Source organism: Podarcis raffonei, chromosome 1, assembly GCF_027172205.1.
Source record: "Podarcis raffonei isolate rPodRaf1 chromosome 1, rPodRaf1.pri, whole genome shotgun sequence".
Lineage (NCBI taxonomy): Eukaryota > Metazoa > Chordata > Lepidosauria > Squamata > Lacertidae > Podarcis > Podarcis raffonei.
Genome location: NC_070602.1, coordinates 50,380,924 through 50,406,742, shown reverse-complemented (window position 1 = coordinate 50,406,742; position 25,819 = coordinate 50,380,924). Strand labels below are relative to the sequence as shown.

The 25,819-nt window shown below is 40.5% G+C and overlaps 1 protein-coding gene across 10 annotated transcripts; it reads left to right on the top strand.

The window, feature by feature from the left end:
- The first annotated feature begins 23 nt into the window (after nt 1-23).
- Nucleotides 24-25,227, top strand: ATG13 (autophagy related 13). Of its 10 annotated transcripts, none has more exons than XM_053386981.1 (18): nt 29-1,021; nt 6,707-6,788; nt 7,511-7,591; nt 8,695-8,814; nt 9,528-9,574; nt 10,909-11,049; nt 11,773-11,813; nt 12,237-12,333; nt 12,624-12,722; nt 14,115-14,202; nt 15,912-16,010; nt 17,703-17,813; nt 18,345-18,484; nt 20,498-20,615; nt 20,932-21,009; nt 21,189-21,305; nt 22,085-22,213; nt 23,475-25,227. In XM_053386981.1, exons 2-18 carry the CDS (start codon nt 6,720-6,722, stop codon nt 23,550-23,552), a joined length of 1,653 nt encoding a protein of 550 aa, XP_053242956.1. In that variant the 5' UTR covers nt 29-1,021; nt 6,707-6,719; the 3' UTR covers nt 23,553-25,227. The 10 variants fall into 10 exon arrangements, with proteins under 10 accessions (XP_053242983.1, XP_053243026.1, XP_053242956.1 ...); XM_053386991.1 differs by having other exon boundaries at nt 30-1,021; nt 17,730-17,813; XM_053387008.1 differs by lacking the exon at nt 12,624-12,722 and having other exon boundaries at nt 24-1,021.
- Nucleotides 25,228-25,819: the final 592 nt, after the last annotated feature.

The window sequence follows — 25,819 nt, the reverse complement described above, 5'->3', positions numbered from 1 at the left end:
CGGAGCTCCAAGTCCCTCTCACGACGCCCGGCCTGTTCATTCCCAATCGCAGATTCCTCACGAGACCGGCCCTTCACCCCTTTAAGCCTCCCAGGTGGGCATTCCCGCCTCCCGCCGATAATTAACGTCTGCGGGCTGGCCCACTGGGGCGGGGGGGGGGGTCGCTGATAACGGGAGGCGGGTCCTCGTCTCTGTGGAAAGTGCCGCGGCGGATGCGGAGTCAGCGCTCCCCGCTTGCCCCGAGCGGATGAAAACAAACAGCAGCAATGGCGGCGGTGGCGGCGGCTGCCCGGGGAGTCTGCGGCCGTGAGGGACACCCTGGATGTGTAACCTGCGACGACGGGCAGGTCGGCTCGTAGGGCCTGAGCGACTTCTCCTCGAAGGCCGGCGCCGGTTCCTCAGAGCCTTCCTCGAAGGGGCGGCACAAGCGGAGACTCCACACGTACGCGGGCCAGCCAGCCTCGGGCATTCCCAACCCCTTCCCTGGGCTGGACCAAGCACTGGGCAGCGGCGAGTGGAGGCCGGATATTGGTCACCCGCCTCGGGACTAAAGGTCCCAACAGCCCTTCTCCCCAGCAGGCGCTGTTTTCCCGGCAGGCTTGGGCTACGAATCTACGAACCACCCCCCCCCCGCCATATTCCCAGACGGGGCTGAGGAAAGCCTTGTCCCGCGCGGGAATTGGGCAGCGGAGCCGAGCGCGAAAGGTGCGCTAAGGAAGAAGGGAGACGAGAGGCGGGCGGCCCTCAAGTCTGCGGGGCCGAAGGGGTCTTGGTGTTGCGAGCCCCCGTTGGGGTTCCTGAGGTGACCCCAGCAAAGGACGTTCACTGCCACGTCTCCTCTCCGAGGAAAGAAGCCACAGGAGGCGGCGAGGGCGGCACCTTCCAGCCCTTCCAGTCGAAACCAGCCGCGAGGATTTCGGAGAGGCCCACTGGGTCTGACCCATGAGGAGGGACTAAGATAGCCTCCGGGCTCGTCCCCGGAATGAGACCCCGAGCCGTCACCTCAGCCTTCTCCCCGCAGGTAATTCCCCCCTGCACCTCAGATGCACATAATTTGATGGGTTTCGACTAGGCTTCTGCTGGAGTAGGGTGATGGGTCTGCTTCCACAGAGTAGGTAGGGGTGGGGAGAGCAGCGGATGACAGTCTGATTGTATAGAGTTGTGGGTAGTAGGGAAAATAGGGCTGTGAGGACTGTTTATTTCTAGACAAACCTTTCAGAACCTAAGGAGTACTGAAAATAAAACCTCCTTGAGGATGTGATGTAGTCAACGTATGACGTGGCACGTGCATGACCTTGGGTTTAAACCCAGCCGCACCACTAAATTTCTTAGCGTGTGTGATGTGGGAGCTTGAATATATCTGTAACTTATTTCATGACCTTGCCAAAAGGGAGTTTTGTTGACTGACGTTGTTTCAGATCTGCTGTTGATAACTGATTAAGCGGCTTTAAAGCAACAGTATTCAAAGGATTCCAGTAACACAGGACCTATTTTCACTAACTAGTTCTACATCATGTGTTCCTTTGAGGATCAAGCTGCCAGTCTTTATGCTGCATACTTTGTCTTCATCATGTGATCTGACCTCATGGTCTTTTGATCTAGAGATATTTCTAAATCTTTCAGGCAACAATGTGACTGAAATAATGTGAGGCTTTTCTAACTCTTGGGCCACAATTCAACACAAATTCAAGTATGCTTAAGTTCACTGAAATCTTAACCAAAAAGTGCAATTCTGCTACGAGGAGTGGGACTTTCTCTCTAGTTAATACGTTTAGTATTTCAGTCTTGGTGTGCCTAACTCTGCATTGGAATGTGGCTCTGGGTCTTTAAAATACCTATTGCGTAATGGAAAAACTAGGCCATTCGCATAAACAAAAAATAGTTTAGTTAGAATCACTGGCTTTTTTGAATTTCAATAAAAGAGAAAAGGCATTTTAGAAACATGTTTTTATTTGCCTTAAAATTACATTTCTTTTCCCCTAGAATTTATATTAACTTAGGGACTAAGCAATGTTTGCTACCTTCCAGTTTGTTGTAACAACAAGAATAAAAAAGTTGATAATCATAGTTTGGTTCCTATCAAGAAGAAAATCTACCTCAAAACCTAAAATAGGGCTGCTTCATATTTACAGGAATTAAGGCATATGCCTCTGTGTACTATATCTGCCAATAGGGTTCCTTGTAAAGTGTTAGAATTTTATGTCTGCTCTAGTTGATTTTCATGTATGCTGCATTCACTGAGGGACCCCAGAGCCAGCCGTGGCTTTTGATGACATCTGTAGTGCGCACACAAATCAAACAGAATATGGTTCTTGCACATAGTGGGCAGTGTTGTAGGTACACATATTATACTATGCACATTGGAAGCAGCCCTCAGGAGGTACAAAATGGGGAATTCTTGTAAGCTGTCTCACTATTTTAGGAAATATAATAAATGGGGATAAGTGAACCATAGGTCTTTAGGACATCATATTTAGTATTTTCTCCAAATTTAGAAATATATGTTCATAATGTAACAGAATTAATTTTCATTCCAGAACAAAATGAGATCCAGCTTGTCAAGTTTATAAACATATGCTTTCTATCACAGAATCTGTACTAAGAGCAAATTCAATTATCCAAGTGCCAGTGTTTATGTAATCAGAACATTACCATGCATGCACAAGAGAGAGATATCAGCAGGCTTCTGGGTATCCCAGCTTGCAAAAGTACTAAAAATCTTTAGGTTGAGGCAGGGGAGTCAAAACAGCCCATTGAAGGCTGAGTACATTGACAGAGGTGGGTGATGCCAGGAGTGTAAGGAAGGAAGGCTTGGCTGACTGGAGCACTATACAGAAGCACTCCATACTGCAACATATTCTTACTGGCCCAAAATATTATATAGTCATGTTTCCTTCTAATGCTGTTAAATAATTTATGATTATTATTACATGTAGCTGTTGTTTTTTAATTCAGGAAATCAGTAACTTACAGTGGATTCCCACAAACTCTCCTTTCTAGGTACTGAGCAGGCTGAAATTTATATAGTAATAATTATTATTATTATTATTATTATTATTTGTACCCCGCCCATCTGGCTGGGTTTCCCCGGCCACTCTGGGCGGCTTCCAACAAAGATGAAAGATACACTAAAATGTCACATATTAAAAACTTCCCTGAACAGGGCTGCCTTCAGATGTCTTCTGAGTGTCAGGTAGATGTTTATCGCTTTGACATCTGATGGGATGGCGTTCCACAGGGCGGGCGCCACTACCGAGAAGGCCCTCTGCCTGGTTCCCTGTAACTTGGCCTCTCGCAGTGAGGGAACCGCCAGGAGGCCCTTGGAGCTGGACCTCAGTGTCCGGGCAGAACGATGGGTGAGGAGACGCTCCTTCAGATATACTGGACCGAGGCCGTTTAGGGCTTTAAAGGTCAGCACCAACACTTTGAATTGTGCTCGGAAACGTACTGGGAGCCAATGTAGGTCTTTCAAGACCAGTGTTATATGGTCTCGGCAGCCGCTCCCAGTCACCAGTCTAGCTGCCGCATTCTGGATTAGTTGTAGTTTCCGGGTCACCTTCAAAGGTAGCCCCACGTAGAGCGCATTGCAGCAGTCCAAGAGGGAGATAACCAGAGCATGTACCACTCTGGCGAGACAGTCTGCAGGCAGATAGGGTCTCAGCCTACGTACCAGATGGAGCTGGTAAACAGCTGCCCTGGATACAGATTTGACCTGTGCCTCCATGGACAGCTGTGAGTCCAAAATGACTCCCAGGCTGCGCACCTGGTCCTTCAGGGGCACAGTTACCCCATTCAGGACCAGGGAATCCTCCACACCTGCCCGCCTCCTGTCCCCCAAAAACAGTACTTCTGTCTTGTCAGGATTCAACCTCAATCTGTTAGCCGCCATCCATCCTCCAACCGCTTCCAGACACTCACACAGGACCTTCACCGCCTTCACTGGTTCTGATTTAAAAGAGAGGTAGAGCTGGGTATCATCCGCATACTGATGAACACCCAGCCCAAACCCCCTGATGATCTCTCCCAGTGGCTGCATGTAAATGTTGAAAAGCATGGGGGAGAGGACAGAACCCTGAGGCACCCCACAAGTGAGAGCCCAGGGGTCTGAACACTCATCCCCCACCACCACTTTCTGAACACGGCCCAGGAGGAAGGAGCCTTTAACATTTCTTGCCTTTAACATTACACTCAGTTCTCTGGGTCCAAGAAAGACTAATGGTGAGGTGGCATACATTAGATCTGCCTGGACTTGAATTCAAGGATAATTATTTCTCCTGAAAGAATCAACCCCTAAGTTGGAGCTCTATCTAGTGTTTCTTGTTCCTCTTAGGAGATTGTGATGCAAATGTTGCCAAGACAACTGCTCCCTACTCTCAAAACATGGTAAACAGGCAAAGGAGGAGCAGGTTCATAAATGCTTTGTGTGTCACCCAGATGTGTTTGGCTTTTATTTGAATTTTTTTATTGGGCTCTTTTAAAATGTTTTCCTGCTTTTAAGGAGTTTGCACTAGAGAAAGCAATGCTGCTGTTAATTGGAAAGCCTTGTGAAATAGAAAACTGTCTTATACTGAGTGCATCTAGCCCAGTACTGGTTGTTTTGACTGGCAGTAGCTTTCAAAGTTGTTGAACCAAAGTTTTTCACATCCTCCTGTTACCCAAGTGCTTTTAACTGGTGATTAAACCTGGAACTTTCTGCCTCCAAAGTTAATGCCTTACTACTGACCTACAGCTTGGCCCAAAGTGAATGATCTGTAACCTGAGAATCATGAAGTATCTCTGATATTCTAGTACCTTGTGAAGGTTCTAGAATCACTGCACTGAGAGACATAACCAGTATAATTGTCCATCCTGTATTCTCATTGAAATGCTATATGGGTTGAGGTTACTAATTTCTTAACACCCTTTGTTTTAAATGTGTGCCAGAATGGAGAGCAAAGAAAGCTGTTTCCTTACCCTGTAAAAAGAAACCTGCCACCACAGTGTTATTGAAGAACAGTTTTGATCTGAGAGAAGGCGATATCTAGCTTTTGGAAAAAAAGTCATTGTAATTTGTTTTTGCTGCTTTATTACTCCGTTTTAATTAATACTTATTAATTTAATTTTTTTTGTAAACCGCTTTGTGAGATTTACCTGAAAAGTGTTATATAAATAATAATAAATGAAATATTTTGCTTTAGATATGCTGTGTATTATAGTTACTCAGGAAAGAGGCACTAAAAGCAACAAGGGTTTAGAGTAGGATTGGTCCCGTGGAAATTACCACCATGCAGTAAAGCACAAGCGTGTCTGAAATATACAATAGACCATCACAAAGAAGGTGTGTCACATATGTGAATTTGTGTTAGATTTCCATTATATAATGGAAGTTTTTCTTCAAAACTTCAAAAATGAAAATTTTGATAAGTGCTACAGTTTGTGTGTATGGATTTTCATGTGAGGATGGGGATGTCAGTTGCAAAAAGGCTTTCTGAAGCCTAGAACCCAATAGTTCCCTGACCTGACTAGCTCATAGGTAAAAAATATCACCTTTTAGATAATGTTGGTTATCCTCTGGGCTGAAAATAAATATTCTGACATTAAGGCTCCAGCTGTGTTCAGTAACATTGGTAGATCACTGAGAAAAATAGTGTGTGATGTTTAGCATGATCCACTCAAATTCACGGGACAAGTTAGTCAATTTGTGTTCCATTGATTTCAGTGGGTCTTCTCAAGCACGACTTAGTCTGTATCCAGCTCATGATCCATATATTGGTCAAATTCTGATATATAAAACTTTATTTTCAGCAAGCAAACATGCAAATTTTCCTAACTACAGCTTAGGTCAAATCTGTTGGCCCTTTTTGTTCTACACTGCATTTTATCTGTCACAGTTTCATGATAACTAGGTAGGTATCATTGTTCATTTATCAGGAAATGAAATAGTTTATCAAATATCACACCTGTTTAGAGAAAGAGACAGTATTATTCAGGTGTACTTCGCACTTTTGCCCAGTGCTGAGTCCATTGCATTTTAACATTATATTGTTTCAAGGAATGTACCTGTGAAGCATTCTGGGATGGTGAAGAGATGGGATGGTGGGGAGTGTCTGGGGGTATCTTGAAGACATTTATTATGGCATGAACTTTCACAGACTAGCACCTGCTCATAAGTATGACTTAGCTACAGTAGGGCTGTGACATGACAAATGCCAGCTCTGCCCACATATCCACTCCAGCAACACAATTGGAGGACTTAATAAAAATATCATCAGCTATACTGCCATCAGGGGGTCAGTCACCTGCCAGTACTGCTCTGCTGCCTACATAGGTCAATTTTTATGCAAAGAATGACTTCCATGTGTAGACTCTCGTTGCTTTGTACAAATGTGCTTCTTTAAATGCATATAATGACCAAACTCATTTGGCACTTAGTTCTAGCAAGTTCAGCAGCTTAAATGAAATGTAATCTTTTCCTGCTCCAGTTCCCATAACAACTGAGCTGATTCTGAAAATGCACATAAACTTTTCACTGGTGCATATTCTCTTCGTGGCTAGTAGTTTATTAATGTAAATCACACAAATTTATCTCAGCAAGGTTAAGATTAGTTTTATGTCTCTTTAAGAGTACCATAGTTTCCTGAAGTTCATTAACTTTTATTAGTTTAAATAATATAGTAAGCTCTCCTGTTAGTAACAAATTGGAATATTTATGCCTGTTCTATTCTAGATTTCCATATGCAATGGACACTGATCTCAGCTCCCAGGACAGGAAGGACCTGGACAAGTTCATCAAATTTTTTGCCCTGAAGGTAATTTTTTGTTTTTGGGAATAGAAGTAAAAAAAAAAATCCACATTCCTGTTGCACTGTGACAAACCAAAACTCCCTGTACTTATTGCAGTGCCACATGCTGCCGTGCCATAATGTTGATTGATGCAATGTCAAAACCTTTTAAAACAACATTTTCTGCTGATCTCTGACTTCATTTGGATTTCTAAAAATATAGATTATAGTATCAAAACAAAACAAAGCCCCATAGTCATCCAGCTTTTGAATATGACAAGCTCTTATTTGACTGTCAGGTGACTTGTCTGCAGACCTTGGGACTGAATCACATATGCTTAAGAGTCAAGAAAAGGGAGTTTGGAACTGGGATTCCAGGTAGACAAAGCAGGAAGCCACACAGTGGTGAGGTTAGGGAAGGGAAGGGAGGTATCTAGATATCAAAGCCTTGCTTATAGACAGCATCCTATAGCACCCATTGATTGTCCTGCGCTGATTGACTGAGATTAGTATAGATGTTGCAGAGCAAGCTGGTAAAGCGTATGTACAGATTAAAGGAGAAATGTATGGTTTTACCAACAAGAGAGGTGAATGATCTCAACAGCAAGAGGGGAAGGATAAAATCATGGAAGACCAACAAAAACACTGAAGTAGTGAAAGCGTTTACTTTTGTTTCTGTGTTTCATCTCATCTCTCTCCTTTTAGTAACAAATCTTGACTTCTCACAAATCTCATATTTTCTCTTTCAGACTGTACAAGTGATTGTCCAGGCCCGACTTGGTGAAAAAATCTGTACTCGATCATCATCCTCGCCAACAGGCTCTGACTGGGTAAACTATATTCCTCATAGCAATCCCATTATTCCCATACTTGTGTCATGTTAAGATACAGGAAACAAAAGACTGAAGCAGAACTGCAGACATAGAACCATGCAAAAATGTTAAAACAGTATTCCTTTTCTTTTTAACCACATAAAACTACTATTTGGGCATCTTGTGGTACTGGATATAAAAATAATATATATGTCTGAATAGTTTCTACCTCAGCTGATTCTGGGTAGATTTCTCTTAATTGCTTTTCATCTTTGGCTCTGATAAAAGCTCTCAAGAGAGGAACTGTAAATAGAACAGGGAAGGAGCTGGGAAATTTTTGTGATGATATTATCTGCTTTACAAAAAAAAAGTAAAGCAAGGCTGTTATTAGTAATCATCAGTGTGTGACAGTGTCAGGCCTGGTCGTTGTCCTCTTCAGATCACCACACAAACGCTTCTTGTTCTTTTATAAAACTTTTTATTGCGTATTAACAAAACAATCTTATAAACGGTTCTTAAATATTATTCCTCAGAGTCACTTCTTTCAGATACCTTCTGAGCTCTGCTTCTCCATGACCAGCCACTCTCAAAATGTGGAACGCGCCCTTCCCTTTCTTTTCCCGCTCTTTTTTCTAACCACCTGGCTATAGCTGGCTTGTATCTCCCCTCCTCCGAATCTGAGCTAGAACTTAACCCTTGCCTTTCTTGGGAACAGCCGGTCCCTCCCTGTTGTTCCTCCTGTTCTCTTCTATTAGATTCACTGCTCCCCTCCCCCCCTTGGGGAATGCTTTCTCCCTCTGAGAAACTGGAAACTTCTAACTCTTCCCTGACAGACAGCAGAGAATATTTTGTCCTGTTGTCATCTTTATACGAATCTAATGTGTACCTCAAATTTCAAAACCTGGAAACCAAAAAAGTATTTGATTGCGAATGTAAATGCGGCATCAAATCTAATGCGCACACTAATTTTTGTGATGAAATTTGGCAAAAAAAGGTGTGCATTACATTTGAGTAAATACAGTAAGTTGTACGTTCCAATACATACATTCCTGTTGTGTGACACATGGTAGATTTCTCAAATAAGTTCCTCAAAAGTAAAATCAACTCTCTTAATTTTGCAGTTCAACTTGGCAATCAAAGATATCCCAGAAGTTACCCATGAAGCAAAAAAAGCCTTGGCAGGACAGCTGCCTGCTGTTGGGCGATCAATGTGTGTGGAAATCTCTCTCAAAACCTCTGAGGTAAAGCCTAAGCAAAACTATACTTCTGCCATCTTCATGCTTTAAGGCTCATGTCAGCAATGTCTTCATACTATACACATGATATCTATTGCAAGCGTTTTTTAGCGCACCACTACTGACACTGTTAAGGAGAGTCTATACATAAAAAAGAGCCACCCTAGGTCATAAACTGCAGTTACTATGTTGTTGTCACATTCTTTGTAGCGGGTTGTGTAGAGGCACCCTAACTATCCAAAATAGTTTTTCAGCCTAAATACAGTATCTGTTTTTAAAATAATCATCATTAGAAAAATAAAACATGAACTGTATGATGGTTACCACGTATAGGGTTGAGCTTTAAACAAGCAAACAAACTGCTTTCAACAAACAGCCCACCAGAAGCATGTGGGCTGGGGCCAAACTGTTGAGGCCATTTGTAAGTATATTTGTCATTTGAAGTCAAAAGGAAGCTGAGCGCATCTCACAAGGGGGGAAAGGTGCTCCTGTTTTTATATACAAATCTTTAATCTTATGAATCAGAAGGAGCAAACCATAGCTACAAATTCATTATTACATGAAGTATTTTGAATTTTGTGTCTCCATTCAACTTCCAAAGAAACCACAGTAAGATCAAAAAAGATTATTCATATGATGATAAACTTATTTTGCAGGTTTTTCCCATTCATTGAGCATCTCACAAAGATGTTATTTAATCATTCCTTTTTCCACTGCAGGGGGATTCCATGGAGTTGGAAATTTGGTGTTTGGAAATGAATGAAAAGTAAGTGTGTGTTGCTGATTCTTGTCCAATAAGCAGATATTCCTTGGCTGACTGAGTGCATAAGGGCACAGGACTTCATCTGAATACTAGTTGCTGGGAAACAACAATGGGAGAGGGCTGTTGCACTCATGTTCTGTTTGTGGGCTTCCCATATGCATTTGGTTGGCCACTGTGGGAAACAGAATACTCAACTAAATAGTTATTTGGTCTGATACAGCAGGACTCTTAGTCATGTTCTTAGTCATGTTCACAGTTTCCCCACTTGCTTTGAAGCAGATATAACAGGGTAGAGCTAAAACCATATGAGGTTTGGATTATCTTCAATGACTATAGTTGCAATCCAATATGGTTAAATGGTAATAGCAACCACTCCGTGTGCACTCAGGTTTAGGAAATGCATGAATTACGAAATAGGAAAGTTGAGTTAAATTAGGTTGTTTTCTGTTGGTTGTTTTGGTTGTTGGTGATTTTAAATGACTAATTTAAATCAATTCACCCTGGATCTAAAAGGGCAGTTATTATTAGATGGCAGAAAGCTCTAAAATAAATCCTCCTATTGACCCATGATTTAAATGGCCTGTTTTGATTTAACAATGTTGTAGAAGACACTGGAGTTAAATTATCTACAGTGAGTCAGCAGTTTAGTTCTGATTTTTTTTTTTTAATTCTGCATCAGGCAAACATAATTAGCCACAAGCATCTGCTGCTTCGTAGCTTTTACTTGTCTCCTAGACTAGAAAAATTGCAAAGGGACTTAAGGTTTTATGACATTTATCATTCAAGTAAGAGAGAACTCTTGGTATCTGTTAGCTGAGAAATTCAAGTGTCTTTTCACAGAACATACCTACTCAGTATTTAAAGTCATGTGTATCTTTTTGGCTAGGTGCTGAAGTACAAGGATTTCTAATTGATTAAAAATAAGAATTATGCAAGATAATTATATAGGTATCTATCTGCTTGGCAGGGGGTTGGACTCGATGGCCCTTGTGGTCTCTTCCAGCTCTATGATTCTATGATTCTATGATTCTACAAGCTATATAAGAAAATAAGCTACAAAATGCTCAAAAACTTAACAGTGATTAATTCTAGTACAAGATTATTTGTAACTTCTGCAAATACTTTTTTGCAATTAGATAAATATTCTTTGGGAACAAATTGCATAAGGTATATGAATAGATTGTGTTTCTGAGGGCAGGTTGTAATCTCAATTGCTTCTATTTTACATGGCTAAATCTAAAGTAGACCACAAATGTCACTGTCTCTAGCTTGTATTAGTGTACTTTGTGTCACTTCATTGAGAATATTGGACTAACTCATTTCTGTGTGCTTTTTAGGTGTGATAAAGAAATCAAAGTTTCCTACACTGTGTACAACAGACTGTCTCTATTACTGAAGTCTTTACTTGCTATAACAAGGGTGACTCCTGCCTACAGACTCTCTAGGAAACAAGGTCATGAATATGTAATATTGTACAGGTAATAAATATTGAAATAGAAACAATAGAACTATTGGCTCTTATGCACTTTTCCCACTTCTTTTTTCCTATGGTATTTTGCAATTCTTGATCAACGCTTCATTATTTTTCTTTAGCTTCTCCATATTCTTAGAATATCTTTCCCTTTAAAAGCCAACTTGCTTCCTCAGTTGTTTCCTTTAAAAGGATCCTTAGTTAAAGCATAACTTTTTTCTCCCATCTTTGTCTTAGAACATGTCTGGTAGAAAGTTTTCGAACTGCTAAAGGTTTGGCAGGTGAGGGGGGATCCTTTTTAAATAGAAAAGGCAAGCCTGAATTGGGTCTTGCAATGGTACTTCTGGTTCATCTGATGGAATATGAGCTGTGGGTTCAGATTTCCAGCTCAGCCATGAATTTACTGGATGACGGCATTGGACAAACTGCTGTCTTTCAGTCCCAGTTAATAATAATAATAATAATAATAATAATAATAATAATAATAATTTTTTAAAAAAATATCTATATACTGCCATCCCCAGCCGAAGCCGGGCTCAGGGCGGCTAACAACAATGTACTCATGAGTAAAAGGCAATAATACTCAGATAAATATTGTATAGGTAAAGAATCTTAATCTTGTAAAGTACTTTGTAAATCAGAAGACCCAGCTCAATGATAAACACTTAATGCACCTGACTTTATACTACCTAGTAGACTATATTTAATGTGCACTCTCTCTCTCTCATAGGATATACTTCGGAGAAGTTCAGCTGAGTGGCTTGGGAGAAGGTATGGTTTGGCAATGAACAAACTAGCTGAAGACTTTAAAAAAAACCAATTACTATATACCAGTAACATGAAGGATTTTGGATGTAGAGGAAATTAGGAGAGTCCCTTACTGGAGGTCAATAATAGCAATATAACATTTATTAACAGCACGTGCATCAGTCCCTACATGGACTAGCACAATTAGTAAAATAACTTTTTTTAAAAAGATGCTGAGAGATTTATTAGGAAGAGGTATGCCTTCAGTAAGGGATATGGCAGGAGAGCATATTGTTATCCCTTTGTTGCTAGCAGAATGACATAAACTGTCATTCAGCAACAGAGAAATGGCAAATCAATCTTTATCTTTAATGCTGACTATTAAATTATTATTATTATTATTATTATTATTATTAATTATTGGTAATTTTTCTTCTATTTCCATAGGATTTCAGACCGTCCGTGTTGGGACAGTGGGTACTCCATTAGGCACCATCACTTTGTCCTGTGCCTACAGAATCAACCTAGCTTTCATGTCTACCAGGTGAGAGCATGAGAGTCAAACTAATCCACATTTTCCAGGACACTTTCCATTTCTGAAGCCCAAAATCCTGGGCTTCTCAGATTTTTGGGAGTGATATTGTTTGGTAGCCCTGAGTCATGCTCCTGAACACCAATTTCCTTGTTCATGTGTGGAGTTGCAGGGTTGAATTGTGGGGATGCTCTGCTTCCCATTAACTGATGCAGAAGAGCAGTTTAGCTGTCAGAATTGGGGTTGCAGCAGAGAAGAGAACACAGTCTTATGAATAACACCATTTGCTTGTTGCATTGCAGGCAGTTTGAGAGGACCCCACCTATCATGGGGATTATCATTGATCACTTTGTGGACCGTCCCTACCCCAGCTCCTCACCCATGCATCCCTGCAATTACAGGTGAGGAAATGCAAATCACAGATCATAGGTGAAGGCAGTTCTTCCCAAATACAGAGCCTCTACATCATGCACTGCTGGGTGTAGAAAAGAAAAAGTCCTTACATGAAATGGAAAACCCTGCATTTTCTATTCTATAAGAAGTGGGTGAATGGCATATGGTCTAGAGCAGTGTTCCCCAACCTTGGGCCTCCAGCTGTTTTTGGACTACAATTCCCATCATCCTTGACCACTGGTCTTGCTAGCGAGGGATGATGGGAGTTGTAGTCCAAAAACAGCTGGAGGCCCAAGGTTGGGGAACACTGGTCTAGAGGGTTCTTAGACTTTCAGACTCTCTCCAGTTCATGTAGACAGTGGTTCACATGAATTCTCATTTGCATCATTAGTATATAATCAGAAAAAAATACAATGCAGAGTGAAAACTCTTAACTGCTAAGTGAAATGAGTTGCAGAAGAAAGCTAACACAGTGCATTGCAAGCATTGATTTTAGTGTTTGTACACTCAACTGTCAGCATTCAAAAGCATTCGTGGTTCATTTATTTCATATAGTTTTCAAATACTGGATCTACTTTAATTTGTGAAAGGGAATGTTTACCAGCAGATACTTCTGCTGGGGGAAGAGGGACTGGAGGTATGCCATCTCCCTCACTTTTTGCAACCCTCAGGAGCAGTGAAACTAGGAACTGATGAATAGCTACCCCCTCCTTATCCAGCGGAGGCATCTTGGAAGTGGAATTCCTCTTATGGGAAGCCTAGAGCCAACCCATTGCAATGTAGAATATTTTGACAAAGAATCATAGAATTTTAGAGTTTGAAGGGTCCTCTAGTCCAACCCTCTGCAGTGCAGGAATCTCAACTGAAGCATACATAACAGGTGGTCATAAAAATCAAAGGGTTCTTTTAGCAAAAGGTTTTATTTTATAAACATTTCCTTTGCAGTCAGACCAAAAACAATGATAAGGTGCTTTAAACTGGTTTTGAAGCTACGTTTTGTACATCTCTACAGCATAGCTGTCAACATTTCCCTTTTCTTGTGAGGGATCCTATTCGGAATAAGGGAATTTCCCTTTAAAAAAGGGAAATGTTGACAGCTATGTTCTACAGCTGGTAGCATAGGTAACATTTATCAGGAAGAATCTTCCTAACAAAAACTAAAAGGCAGATAGGTGAATAATGTTTCATACTTCTCCTGGACAAATAAAATCCAGACTTAACCCACTCTAGTAGCATTTATTTAAACCCCGATAAGGAAAGAGTTAGAGCTCCTTCATAATTCTCCTTTCAACTCCACTCAGATGTTCTGGGTCTGTCTACAATGTCTGTCTCTGTATGTACTTTAAGTCTTGCATTTTATTGAACATTCCCATTTTGAAGTTTATCTCCTCCTGTTACAGAACAGCTGGTGAGGAAAATGCATACCCATCAGTGGAAGATTCTCAAGAAGCCTGCACCACCTCTTTTTCTACTTCTCCACCATCACAGGTAAACAATTTTTCAGAGACCATTGTATGTTTTCCAGCATGCCTCTTTCAGAGAGGCAGCTAGCTGTACTGTCATGTTTGCCAACAAGGCACGTTTTAGTTTACAGACACTTGTATTTTTAGTTAACGTTTTAAGAAATTGAATATTACAGATTGTTAGACAAATACAAAAATGAAGGTTACTGAAAACTAAATGATAGTTTACTGCATCTGTGCCTAATGATAAATTTCCTTGTGCATACATTTCACTTCTACAAAAATTCTGTCTCTTTATAGATAAAACAATGTGGTATTGGTCACACTTGATTGCACAGAGTACAATTTAAGTTCTGAATCAATTTTGCTGACAATCTGTTGATTGCAGAGTATTCACGTGTTTCCATCCTGCTGCAATTTAAAAACCTTTCTCTATACCTGGCAATTGTAAAAAACTTAAAGATGGGTCACTTTTCTCTTCTCTGTTCCTTTTAAAACTTTGCATACTCAGGCCGATGTATTCAATAGATTTAAAAGACTGGCAAAGAGCCTTTGGAGCTGTGCAGTTGGTGTTGAAGGTTTAGTTTTCGAATCTCCTTCACTAGGGCAACCCTGGTGTGGAAATGAGTTTCTGATTGCATTTCCAGAAGAGAAGATATCATAGAATCATAGAGTTGGAAGAGACCACAAGGGCCATCGAGTCCAACCCCCTGCCAAGCAGGAAACTGTGGCTACAGCTATGTAAACAGATGTTGTTAGGGAAGGAGAAGGCATGTAACACTTGTTGTGCACATAATCCTAGGAAACTGCTGAGGATCATATCTTAACTTCAGGCTAGAGGATGAGGGCATGCTCTACAGGCAGCTGTGGGTTGGGCACAGCCTTCTGCTTCACCCCTGTTTTCCTGGATCAAAGTGTCCAATTCCAATTTATGTATGTTTTGGGGCACTCTAAAGATTTTTGCCTTATGCTTAGGGGCTCTCCTGGTTGCCCAGTCAAATATCACAGAAGAAACAAGTTCCTATAAAAGGTTCTGAATCTGTTACTTCAGTTGCCTCAATCAAACTCTAGTTTGAAGACACATGGCTTCTGACTTTGACAGTCAGCACAGCTGATGAGTTTGTGGCTCAAGGCTTTTTCTCTGTTCTTGATAGGGTTTGTGCTCAGCTGCTCTGTAACAGGGTGAGGTATCTTTAAAAAAAACAACAGTGTTTGACAAAGCCTATTGTCTTACTGTTTGTATTGAACCTTCAAGCCTAGTGCAACTGGAGATTGCTTTGATCACTGAGATGCATGAGGACTTAGTGTGATCTTCACTTTATATAGCTCCCCCTTCGCTCAGTTGTCACCAACAGCTATTCAAGCCTAGTTGTTAAGATGATCAATAATAATAATAATAATAATAATAATAATAATAATAATAATAATTCCTACTACATCTGACTTTAGAAGAGAGTTTCAGGCTGTTGGTTATATATGATCAGCAGTGAATTCATTGATAAAGACTACAACTAGGAACACTTTTTTTTATTTCAGTTTCCTGACATTTTAAACCCTTTATAAGGCATGCAGCTCAACTGCAATTCTGCAACTCTTTGACATGTATGAATGTTTCTCATAGCTGTAGCCACAGTCCTCACCAACATTCACTTCATCCAATTCTTTTCAGTTTTTCTTTCTGAAGTCTTTTTCTTTCTTTTCCTTTTGTGTTTTCTTTTGTGCGTCTGTGTTCAGTGTGTATTTACTGTCACTAAAGCACATTTTCAGACCCCTCCTCCTGTCGTGACGGATACATTGAAGGGCCCTTTGATGGGGCTGACCTTTTCACATCAAGTGAGTTCATAGTAGTAAAAAATATGTTTGGCCTGACAACACCTTTAAAATAAAGAAGGTGCATGACAAAAGTATTTTTTCACTAACTAGTAAATCATTTTCCTTAGATTTGGCTCTTTAGGCTGGTTAGCCTAAAATAAAACATGCATTTGAGTTTAATGTGCTTAGACGTTTGCAAAATCTGTTCAGTTACTGACTACCTTTTAGAAAAGAAAATGAATCAAACATCTCTGAAGTTATAAATTTATTGTCTTTATTGCTGAACAGGAAATTTGCAAAGAAGCAATGAAAATATGTAGTTTAGACCACAGGGCAAACTGTATAGAGCAATTGTAGAATACTGATTGCTTCGTGGAATACAGTTTTCTGGAAATTGCTGTATGTTTTCTTGAGTTGACCAGGGACAGGAAATAAACAGTATTTTTCACCTCTGAAGAAATTAAAAGTTTATTGTCACCATTGTAAAGGGCTGAAGCAGTTATTGTACCTCAGGAGTCAATTTTATTCTAGTGGATTAATTTTGTTATAGTTGGCCTTAGACATTGGCTTTTGGAGCACATTAATTAATTACTGTGAGCCCAGTATTCCACATAGGCATTTCTTCTGTTTCTTTTCCAGAGCTTTCCGATAGCCCAGTGAGGAATTTAATATTTTGTTGTCGAATGTTTTTCTGTAGCTGTTTCAGACTGTGCTTTGGGGGTGTGATACCAATAGATTCTATTTTTTAATGTTACCTGAGTCATTTTGAAAACAGTCCTGTTTTTATTTGTTTGAATTCCCTGAAATCCTGTTTTCATTTGTTTTATATGCTTTTACACAACTGTTATTTTAAGGGTTTGATGTAGTATTCTTTTTTTAATGATATTGTTTATTAGGTTATATATGCAATTTAAAGATTTTTAAAATATTAAGCAGAGGAAGGTTTGGGCTATGAGGTGGACTTTCACATTGAGGACTATAAAATGCCTGCTCTGGAAACTTTTGCCTCTATAACTGAGATGCAGAATGTGAGGCTTTATGTTCGGGCTTTGCCCTTCTTGGTGTGGGAGTCAAAGAGAGGCATGCAGTTGGTCACATGCTTTGTTTGACAATGAACCTATATCCACAGTTAGAGTCTGCTGTCAGAGCAATGGTTTTCCAGGCTTCTTCTGTAGCATTTATTTAATAAAGGCAGTGAAAATCAATAGGAAGTTGAAGTAGCATATAACAATAATATATAAAACATTTCAATAAAACACAGAACAGTCATTTAAAAAAACCTCATAGAAAACAAATAATAAACACAGCTTTTAAGTAATTGCTCTCTTGTCCAGCATGTTATTGGTCAACATACTTCATACTATCCTCTCAGTCCTATATGAATGTCATCTCCATCATTTGTAGGTGTTGATCATCATTTTAAAGCAAAATCCAGGCTTGAGAGTGGTCCCTGGTAATCCTAAACACAACTTGAAAATAAGTTCCATTGAAATCGGTGGCAACTTTTTCTTTTAAGTAAAGATGTTTAGGATTGGTTTGGTTTAGTTTGGTTTTGTGTGTGCATGTGGCTCAGACTACCTCAGTTCCAGCCTAGTATTTTATTCTGTAAATCTGATTTCTTTTCCTGGCCTTTTCCAGTAATTCTGAAAATTATTCAGACTGTGTGGGGTTTTCCCTTTCTCTCCCTTTCCCTTTCCCCCTCTCATTTCTTAGCTCTCCAGCTCTCGTCTTTCTTATCAGCCTACAGCCCTGGGAGTTGGATCAGCTGACCTGGCCTACCCAGTAGTCTTTGCTGGCGGCTTGAGTGCTGCACATCCTCACCAGGTATTCTTAGAGGTTTGAGACCATTTTATATGTCTCATAGCTAACTCTGTTCCTTAACTGTTGACATATTTCTCTATCCATTCTTACCCCATTATTTTACTTGTAGGGTACAGTCAGAGCTGAGCAACATGAGAAGCAGCCTTGCTTTCCCTGTTAAGAAATTTGAAGGCTTTCTGCCATAAAGCAAAGAAAACTGGAGGATATCCTAGTCAAGTGCTGGGAATGTGGGGCCAGTGCCCAGCTTTCTTTGTCATGTCTGGTTATCACTCTCCTTAGTTGATAATTTCTTCTGGTGCTCCCTGTCTTAACTTCATTGTAAGTGACTGAGATCCTCTCCAGCTCTCTTTACCTGTTGGTAGGAAGCCTTCAGGCAGAACCAGGCTGTTTCTCATATCATGAGTATAACATGTAACCAGCTGTCAGCTACCTATCATTGAGAGTCAGGCAACCATACACTTGAAAATAAAAGAGCCTAGAGCTTTTTTAAATGAATACTAAAATATCTAATTTTCTTATCCCTTTCTCCTCCAGTTGATGGTTCCAGGGAAGGATGGAGGAGTGCCCTTGATTCCTAGCCAACCAGTTCATGGCACTCAGGCTGATCATGAGAGAATGGCCACATGCACCCCTTTGGATGGGGGTCACTACTCTGCAGTTACTCCAGCTAGCAGGTAAGTTTTCCATCTCTCCATGGTGATTCATAGCCTTACTACAGGTTTTAAAAATAATAATTCATTTGCTAGGCTATAAGCAGCTTTCTGGAAAGAGGCAGTTAGGAAGATCATTAGAGGATTTTAACTTTCCCTAATTCAGATTCTTTTTCCTCCCTTTCTTTCCCCCCCAAAGTGAAAGTGCAGAGAAAGCACGTGTAAGTAGGATTCTCCTACATTTGCAGTAACTACAGCCCTGTAGGAAGATAGGACAGTAATTTTACAAATCCAACAGCCGTTTGATAGAATGTTTTCATAGTAAAATGCATCTACACACATAAAATCAACATTATTTAGTATTCAGTAATTACAGTAACTTTCACTATTCTTGATGGATCAGTACCTAAAGTTCAGCATTGTTTTGGACTTTGGAAACTTTACAAATTTCAGTAGCAGCTAAAAATGTAAGAACTGGAGCTGTACTCTTGGTAAGATCTACATCTGTCTGATCCAGCTACTTTTAATGCCACTATTTCCACCTTGTGACATTTCATTAGTTCCACATACTAGACTCTTCATTAGTAATAATAAAGTAGTTGTGGTTTCATTTCTGTAAAATGACTGACTGCAGGTACTAAAGCATAGTTGTAGCTTCTAACAAGAATGCCTCAAACACCAATTCCTGCAGAGCTTCTGTTAGGGTTAAGCACAAACCTTGCCCTTTAGAGTTGAGGACAGGATCAACACTGACATTTGCAGTTTAATACTGGTAGCTTTGGCAAACTTAACATTTCTATTTTTCCTGAGGATGTAATTTAGACAAGCGCCTGGGATGCTAGTCTCAAATTGCCCACTGTCTGTCCCCTTAAATAAACTTAAATAAACATGCAAACACTTCATCTTCACTTGTAAAGCCGTAACACTATTTAATACTGGTTCAGCCAGCACTGCTGTACAGTTCAATTTCTTGATGTTAGTACATTTCAATTAATGTTAGGAAGCTCCCACAAGCTTAGAAGAAGCCAATTTAGTGTTTTTTATGTTTATGTGTGATATCAATATATACAGATTGACAGATCCACATGTGCCAATTAATCACCATATTTGACAGGAATAAATCATCCATGCATACTACACCTCAAAGTCATGAAATGGGATACAAATGCAATAAAAAATAGGGCTTTCAAATGCTGAAGAGGTGTAGGGCGCACTATTTGGTCTAGGGCCTGTTCACATGTATTCCATAATCTCTGGGTAGTGCCCCTGTTCATATGGCTGTAATCTCCCTCTCCACACCTGTACCTGCATCCATGAGGGATATGATCAGGAGGCTCTAAAGGCCTGGAATGACATTGCCTTTTGAAGACATTTATGGTGTGGATATTAATTCAACATACAAATCACAACTTGAAGTGGGGAGATACCCATGAAAATATTAAGAAAACAAAATCCATTGAGGAAAATTCTGTTTTGCACAAAGAAAGAGAAAAGAGTAGTGAAATATTCTGTGGGAAGAGTTTTGTAGTCTTTTATCTAGAATGTGGCTGGGAGGGTTCTGTTCAAATTGTATTACACAAATCCTCTACCAACTTCACTGGTTACCAGTTTGTTCTCAGGCTCAATTCAAAATGTTGGCTTTGATATTTAAAATCTTGGGACCACAATATGTTAAGACACACACACACCCTGCAAATGAGTCTGTCCAGGATTTCTACTCCACTTTGGAGGCCTTCCTTTGGGATCACCACCTTCACCACTATCTGAAATACAGCAAGTGGGTACCCAGGAGAGGGCCTTTTCAGTTTTACTTGGGGTGACTACTGAGATAACTTTGATTCACCATGAACTTTGCTGATATTTTTTACACATTATGCATTGTCCTTTGTGTGTAGAATACTGCCTTTTGTACCTGCAGTACAACATATGGGTAAACAAATAATACACTCTCATGTACCAGTGCTTCATTCCAGAGCTCGTGCAGAGCAAGAAAAACAAAAGGAAATCAATTAATACCCCTTCTCTTTTCTCTCTCAGTGAGGACACAGAAACTGTATCTAACAGCAGTGAAGGAAAGAGTGGGTCCCCACATGATCTCTGGGAGACAATATTTGTGCGGAAGGTGGGAGCCTTTGTCAATAAACCTATCAACCAGGTAATTTAAGTTCATTGATCTTGGAGACTTTGTATCAGAAATATGGTGGTTGCAAGACTTGCATTGAGCAAGGGGTTGGACAAGGTCTTTTCCAGCTCTGAAATTCTATGATGTGCTGTTCTTTAGGAAAGAAAAAACACAAGGAATATCCTTTCCTTGAAACAGCAGGCAGAAAACAACAGCAGCCTTTCTATTTCTTTCTCCTTTGAACATTAGTTGATCATAGTTTGAAGATTCACAGTGCTGTGTTGCATGCTGGGTAAGAGGAGCGGCATTTGACTGAACATTTGGGATTCTGTCTTTTGATCCTTTCTAGGTGACCATGGCCAGTTTAGACATTCCTTTTGCTATGTTTGCTCCCAAGAACATTGAGCCAGAAGATAATGACCCCATGGTAAGAAATGCCAGTCTTGCTCAGTCCTGCCTTCTCAGATTTGAGTGGGTCTTAATTTCCTAACCCAGCCATTAGCATGCTTGTGCTTTCTGACTGAAAAACATAACTTTTAGCATCCATTTAATTCCCTCATGCCAGTGTTTGGGTATGTTGGTCTGACACTTGGATCTCTTCAACAGGTGAATCCTCCTGACTCTCCAGAAATAGAGTCTCCCCTCCAGGGCAGCCTACACTCTGTGGGCTCCAGTGGCAGCAGCAATGGGAACATCCATGACGATTTTGTTATGGTTGATTTTGTAAGTTGATGCAGCCCTTTACATACACATACATCCTTCGCCTCGATGTCTGAAGCAGAACTGAAATGCTAAAATATATGAAATTCCTTGGGAAAAGGCATCTTCACAGAACCAATGTGGGGCAAATGGCTCTGAATATTATTTCATTAAAAAGCAGCAGTGTACTGATGTGGCCTCCCAAAATATTGAAAGACTGAGCTTGCAGGAATTCCAGCATATTGGACCCTTTTGAGAGACCTGAAACTTTTATTCTTAAGAACCCATGATGAGTTTTACTCATGGGACTAGAACTCAAAGGCTATTTGATGCAGCCTTCTGTCCAAAAGTGGCCCTTTTCACAAACTGTCACCCCAAATCAATCTCAGCAAATTCTCTACATCACTCAGATTGTAGGGTGACATGAGCAAAGAGCAGTATCTAAGAAGGTGGTCTACAACACAGGTTATAATAATAACAATTTATTATTTATATGCTGCCTATTTGACTGGGTTGCCCCAGCCACTCTGGGCGGCTCCCAACAAAAATAGTAAAAGCAATATAACATCACACACTACAGACTAAAGGTTCACCTGCAGTCCAGAGAATAGCCAGATGACCAGTTTTGATAGGAGAAAGATGAAAACATGTTCTACTATATGCCGTACATTGTGCTGTTGTTGGGTGAAACAATGGAATGCATTTCATTGGTAGTGGTTAAATACATTATCAGATGATGATTGAACAGAGCACTGTTGTGTTATCAATGTACAGCTGACTGATATTTGTCCATTTAATTCTAGAAACCAGCATTTTCTAAGGATGACATTCTCCCAATAGACCTTGGAACATTCTACCGTGAATTTCAGAATCCTCCTCAGCTCAGCAGCCTCTCCATTGACATTGGGGCTCAGTCCATGGCAGAAGATCTGGTATGCAAAAATGGGATTTCAGTTTGAGGGACATTGCTCCCTGCCATACATAAACCAAATATGCCTTATTTGAGAGGACTGATCAAACAGGTCATTCATTATTTAATGTGTTAGATAACTGTGCTGTGAACTCAAAAGTGCCAACGCCAAGTTCAAATCTTTTGTAAGTGCTATAAAAATACATGGCCTTAGGCAGGCCACTTTCTCAACACCTTAGACCGCCCCAGTGACCACCCACACAATGTACTGGAATAATCATTTTGACATGCCTTACAGGGTTTTTGTAGGGTTCCTTGAGATAAAGCACAGTATATGAAGAAGTAACATTTTGAAGTACAACATAAATATGTTGTTACAAGATCGTCCAAGGTGTTTTCTGACACTGGTTCTCATTTCCCTGCTTCCCTACATCCTCAGAATTGTACCATCCTTAGCTCCCTCAGACAATATCCTGCACTCAGTCACAACTTCATATGTTCTCCTATGTGCAAAACTGATTCCTTAAGCACAGTGCTCCCCCTGCCCTTTGAGCATATCTTTCCTATGAGGTCTTTGTCTTAACTCTTCAGTCTTCATTCCCAACTGTAGCCGAGCAAGTCTGACTGCATTTGCTCACACTCTTCTCTCCCTCCCTTTTGTTTTCTCTGCTTTATTATAGATCATATGCTCTTCATGGTTAATGACATGTTTGTTTTTGCCTCTGAAACTCTGTAAAATGTACAAAAGGTTTTTAAAGAAAATCCCTGCAAGTTGCCATCTGTTAGCAGCAGGCTGACAAGTGTAATTGTGCTAAAGCTGTTCCAGCAAATTTCAGAGGTCACAATCTCATGCACCTCACACCTACAAACAAGCCATGGACTTGGATAGATGCTGTTTACAGCATTTTACTCCTTTCCAGGGTAGCTGTGCATACAGGTTGGCAGAACTTGAGCATTTCATAGTTTGATAGTAATGTTGTGCTGAATCAAATCTGTCTTCAGATAAGGCATTATTATTATTAATTATGCCTTACTCTGCTCTTCTGTTTTATGTTTTTTGAACTACCTCTTTTACTCCTGTGTCTCAGGGGTGAGGAGCCTGTGGTCCCTCAAATGCTCTTGGACTACCATGCCCATCATCCCTTACCATTGACCATGTTGGCTGGTGCTGATGGGAGTTGGAGTTCAACAACATCTGGAGGGCCCCCACACCTGCTGTGTATTATGTTAAAAAAAAAGAACTGGCTAATGTAGCTACTGATAATTTTTCTTTGTCTTCACAGGATTCTCTACCAGATAAACTGGCTGTCCATGAGAAAAATGTCAAAGAATTTGATGCCTTTGTAGAGACCTTACAGTAAAACGGCTTATTCTACAGCAGCATTGAACTTTTTAGACACCCTGGAAAAGGAAGCCCATGCATTCTGCCTTTCTTCCCTTAGTGTCTTGTTCTGTCCCCATCCCCCAATTTCGTAGGCACTATTGCTTTGCTCTGTCAGGTGCAGAAACAGTGGTCTGTATCTCTTTGAACTAGTCCTTGGGAAGGGTGTGACTTGCTTTCCTACCCGTGTGAGGTTCGTATTGAATACAGTGCATTAGGAAACAAGAGCAAGGCCTGTTCTTCTTCCGTTTTCTCATGTGTTGAGAGACACCGATGCTTCTTCCTCCCTCAACAGGGCTCTACAATCTGGTTTCCTGGGGACAGTCTTTTTCCCTGCATCTGCAGTAACGCCAAGCAGAAATAACTCTAACTAAATGTAACTGTCTTGTGAGCACTGTAGATTCTGCTAGCGTGGTTCAAACACCGGCTTGCCTTCAGCAAGCGCAGCTAAAACATAAGGGCAAGGGGCCGTTTTTCACCAGTGGTGCCCTAAACAAAGCAAACACAATGTTGCACATCTGTGTGGAAACAAGAATTGAGGGGCCTGACCTGATTGTCTAGTGCAGTTTCAAAGTAAGCCACAGACGCTAAAAGAATTGTTTTTTGCATATTACCTGCCAACACGGTGTGTGTCAATATATTGCCTCCCCAAGACCACAAGCATGGTCTGTGGCATTTGGAGAAGATCCAGAGTTTGTAGGCTGTGTTTACAGTCAGCAGTTGTAAATATGAATTAGGAATCCTAATTCTCTAGGGTTATTTAATTTGGGGGGGGGGTCTTTAGTCCAAAGTTCTTTCCTCTATTCCCCTCAAATGTTGCTGCTCTATCATAAAATAAGAAATATTTATTACTCTAAAGGAAACCTATATTTAAAAAAAATGTATGTGGATGCTTTCACTTTGTAAAGTAGCCATATAGGCTGCTTTGTCCTTTGTCACTGCAAGTATGTTGTTCCAAACAGCTGTCATTTCCCCCGCTCCCGTTTGCAGGGTAAACTATAATACTTATTTTCAGAAACAGACATGGTTATGCTTTCAAAGTGATCTCTTCTGGTGACTCGATTTCCATTCTGCCCTGTTGGGTCTGTGGATGTCATAAATAAAAATGCACATGTTGATGCAGTGCACTGGTAGAAAGTTTCTAAAATGATTGTCTCTGACAGGCTTATACATTCGCTGTGATCTGCACTTAGTTAGAAAGTAGCTTTTTCAGACAAGCACATTTTAAAGAAGTTTGTGGTACTTGTTTTAATTGATGGGGTTTTGATTGGCTAAAAGTTTATTTTTGTAATGACTTAGCCATTAAGCAGTGTGATTGGCTGACATTGCTATGTGTTTGATCTGCCTGCTCTGTTCTTCACCAAATATGGGGAAGGAAAAACAACACTAAGCATCAGCTCAGGGATAAGTTAGACTCTGGGCACAACTTCTTTCTTCCTTTTCATTAGAAACCAGGCTGAGACTGCAATCCTGTGCAAACTTTCTTGCGAGTAAATCCCATTAAACTCTGTGGAAGTTAATTCTGAGGAAACATGCTTAGGATTGTACTGTAAAATGCCGAAGACCATTCCCTGCAACCTGTTATAAACTATTTCTTATGACTGTGGACATGAAGGACCATTTATGGTTTCCTGATTAAAGTAATGAGATGTTAACTTCCTGAAGTATATGGTTCCATTTCTTGTTGATGAAGGGGGTTTGTTTGTTTTAGACAACAGCCATAATTTAACCATGTAGCCTCTCTAGGTTTCTCACCCCTACTGCTGGACAGAAATGAGCTGAAGCTCCAATTTCTTGCCTTCAAGCATGTTGCTGTTTTGCATTACTAACTCTCAGTACCTACTGGCAATGCCTTTGCATGACTGGTCCATGAAAAAACATGATCTAACCCCAGTCTCTGTGCTCCTGGGTAGTTGTCTTTGGCAGAAGTAATATCAATATCAAAACTACCCCTAAAAGTCTCTTGCAAAATGCCACAAACTGTGTAATGTCTGATCCAGGGCCTTCTGTGGTTTGTTAGGTGCTTTGGGAATTCTTCATCCTTCTAGCCAGACTGGAATATAGCACAATGAAATTATATTTCTATAATGACCTACAAGGTGACCAATGGTTTTCCCAAGACCAGCTGATGATGATAGTACAGTGGTACCTCTAGTTACGAACTTAATTCATTCCAGAGGTCCGTTCTTAACCTGAAACTGTTCTTAACTAGAGGCGTGCTTTCGCTAATGGGGCCTCTTGCTGCTG

What these genes read in the sequence shown, in the direction of transcription:
- ATG13 (XM_053386981.1), top strand. Translation starts at nt 6,720, where the DNA reads ATGGACACTGATCTCAGCTCCCAGGACAGGAAGGACCTGGACAAGTTC. An exon ending in TCAAATTTTTTGCCCTGAAG is followed by an intron (nt 6,789 to 7,510) that starts GTAATTTTTTGT and finishes TTTCTCTTTCAG; the next exon opens with ACTGTACAAGTGATTGTCCA. An exon ending in TCTCTCTCAAAACCTCTGAG is followed by an intron (nt 8,815 to 9,527) that starts GTAAAGCCTAAG and finishes TTTCCACTGCAG; the next exon opens with GGGGATTCCATGGAGTTGGA.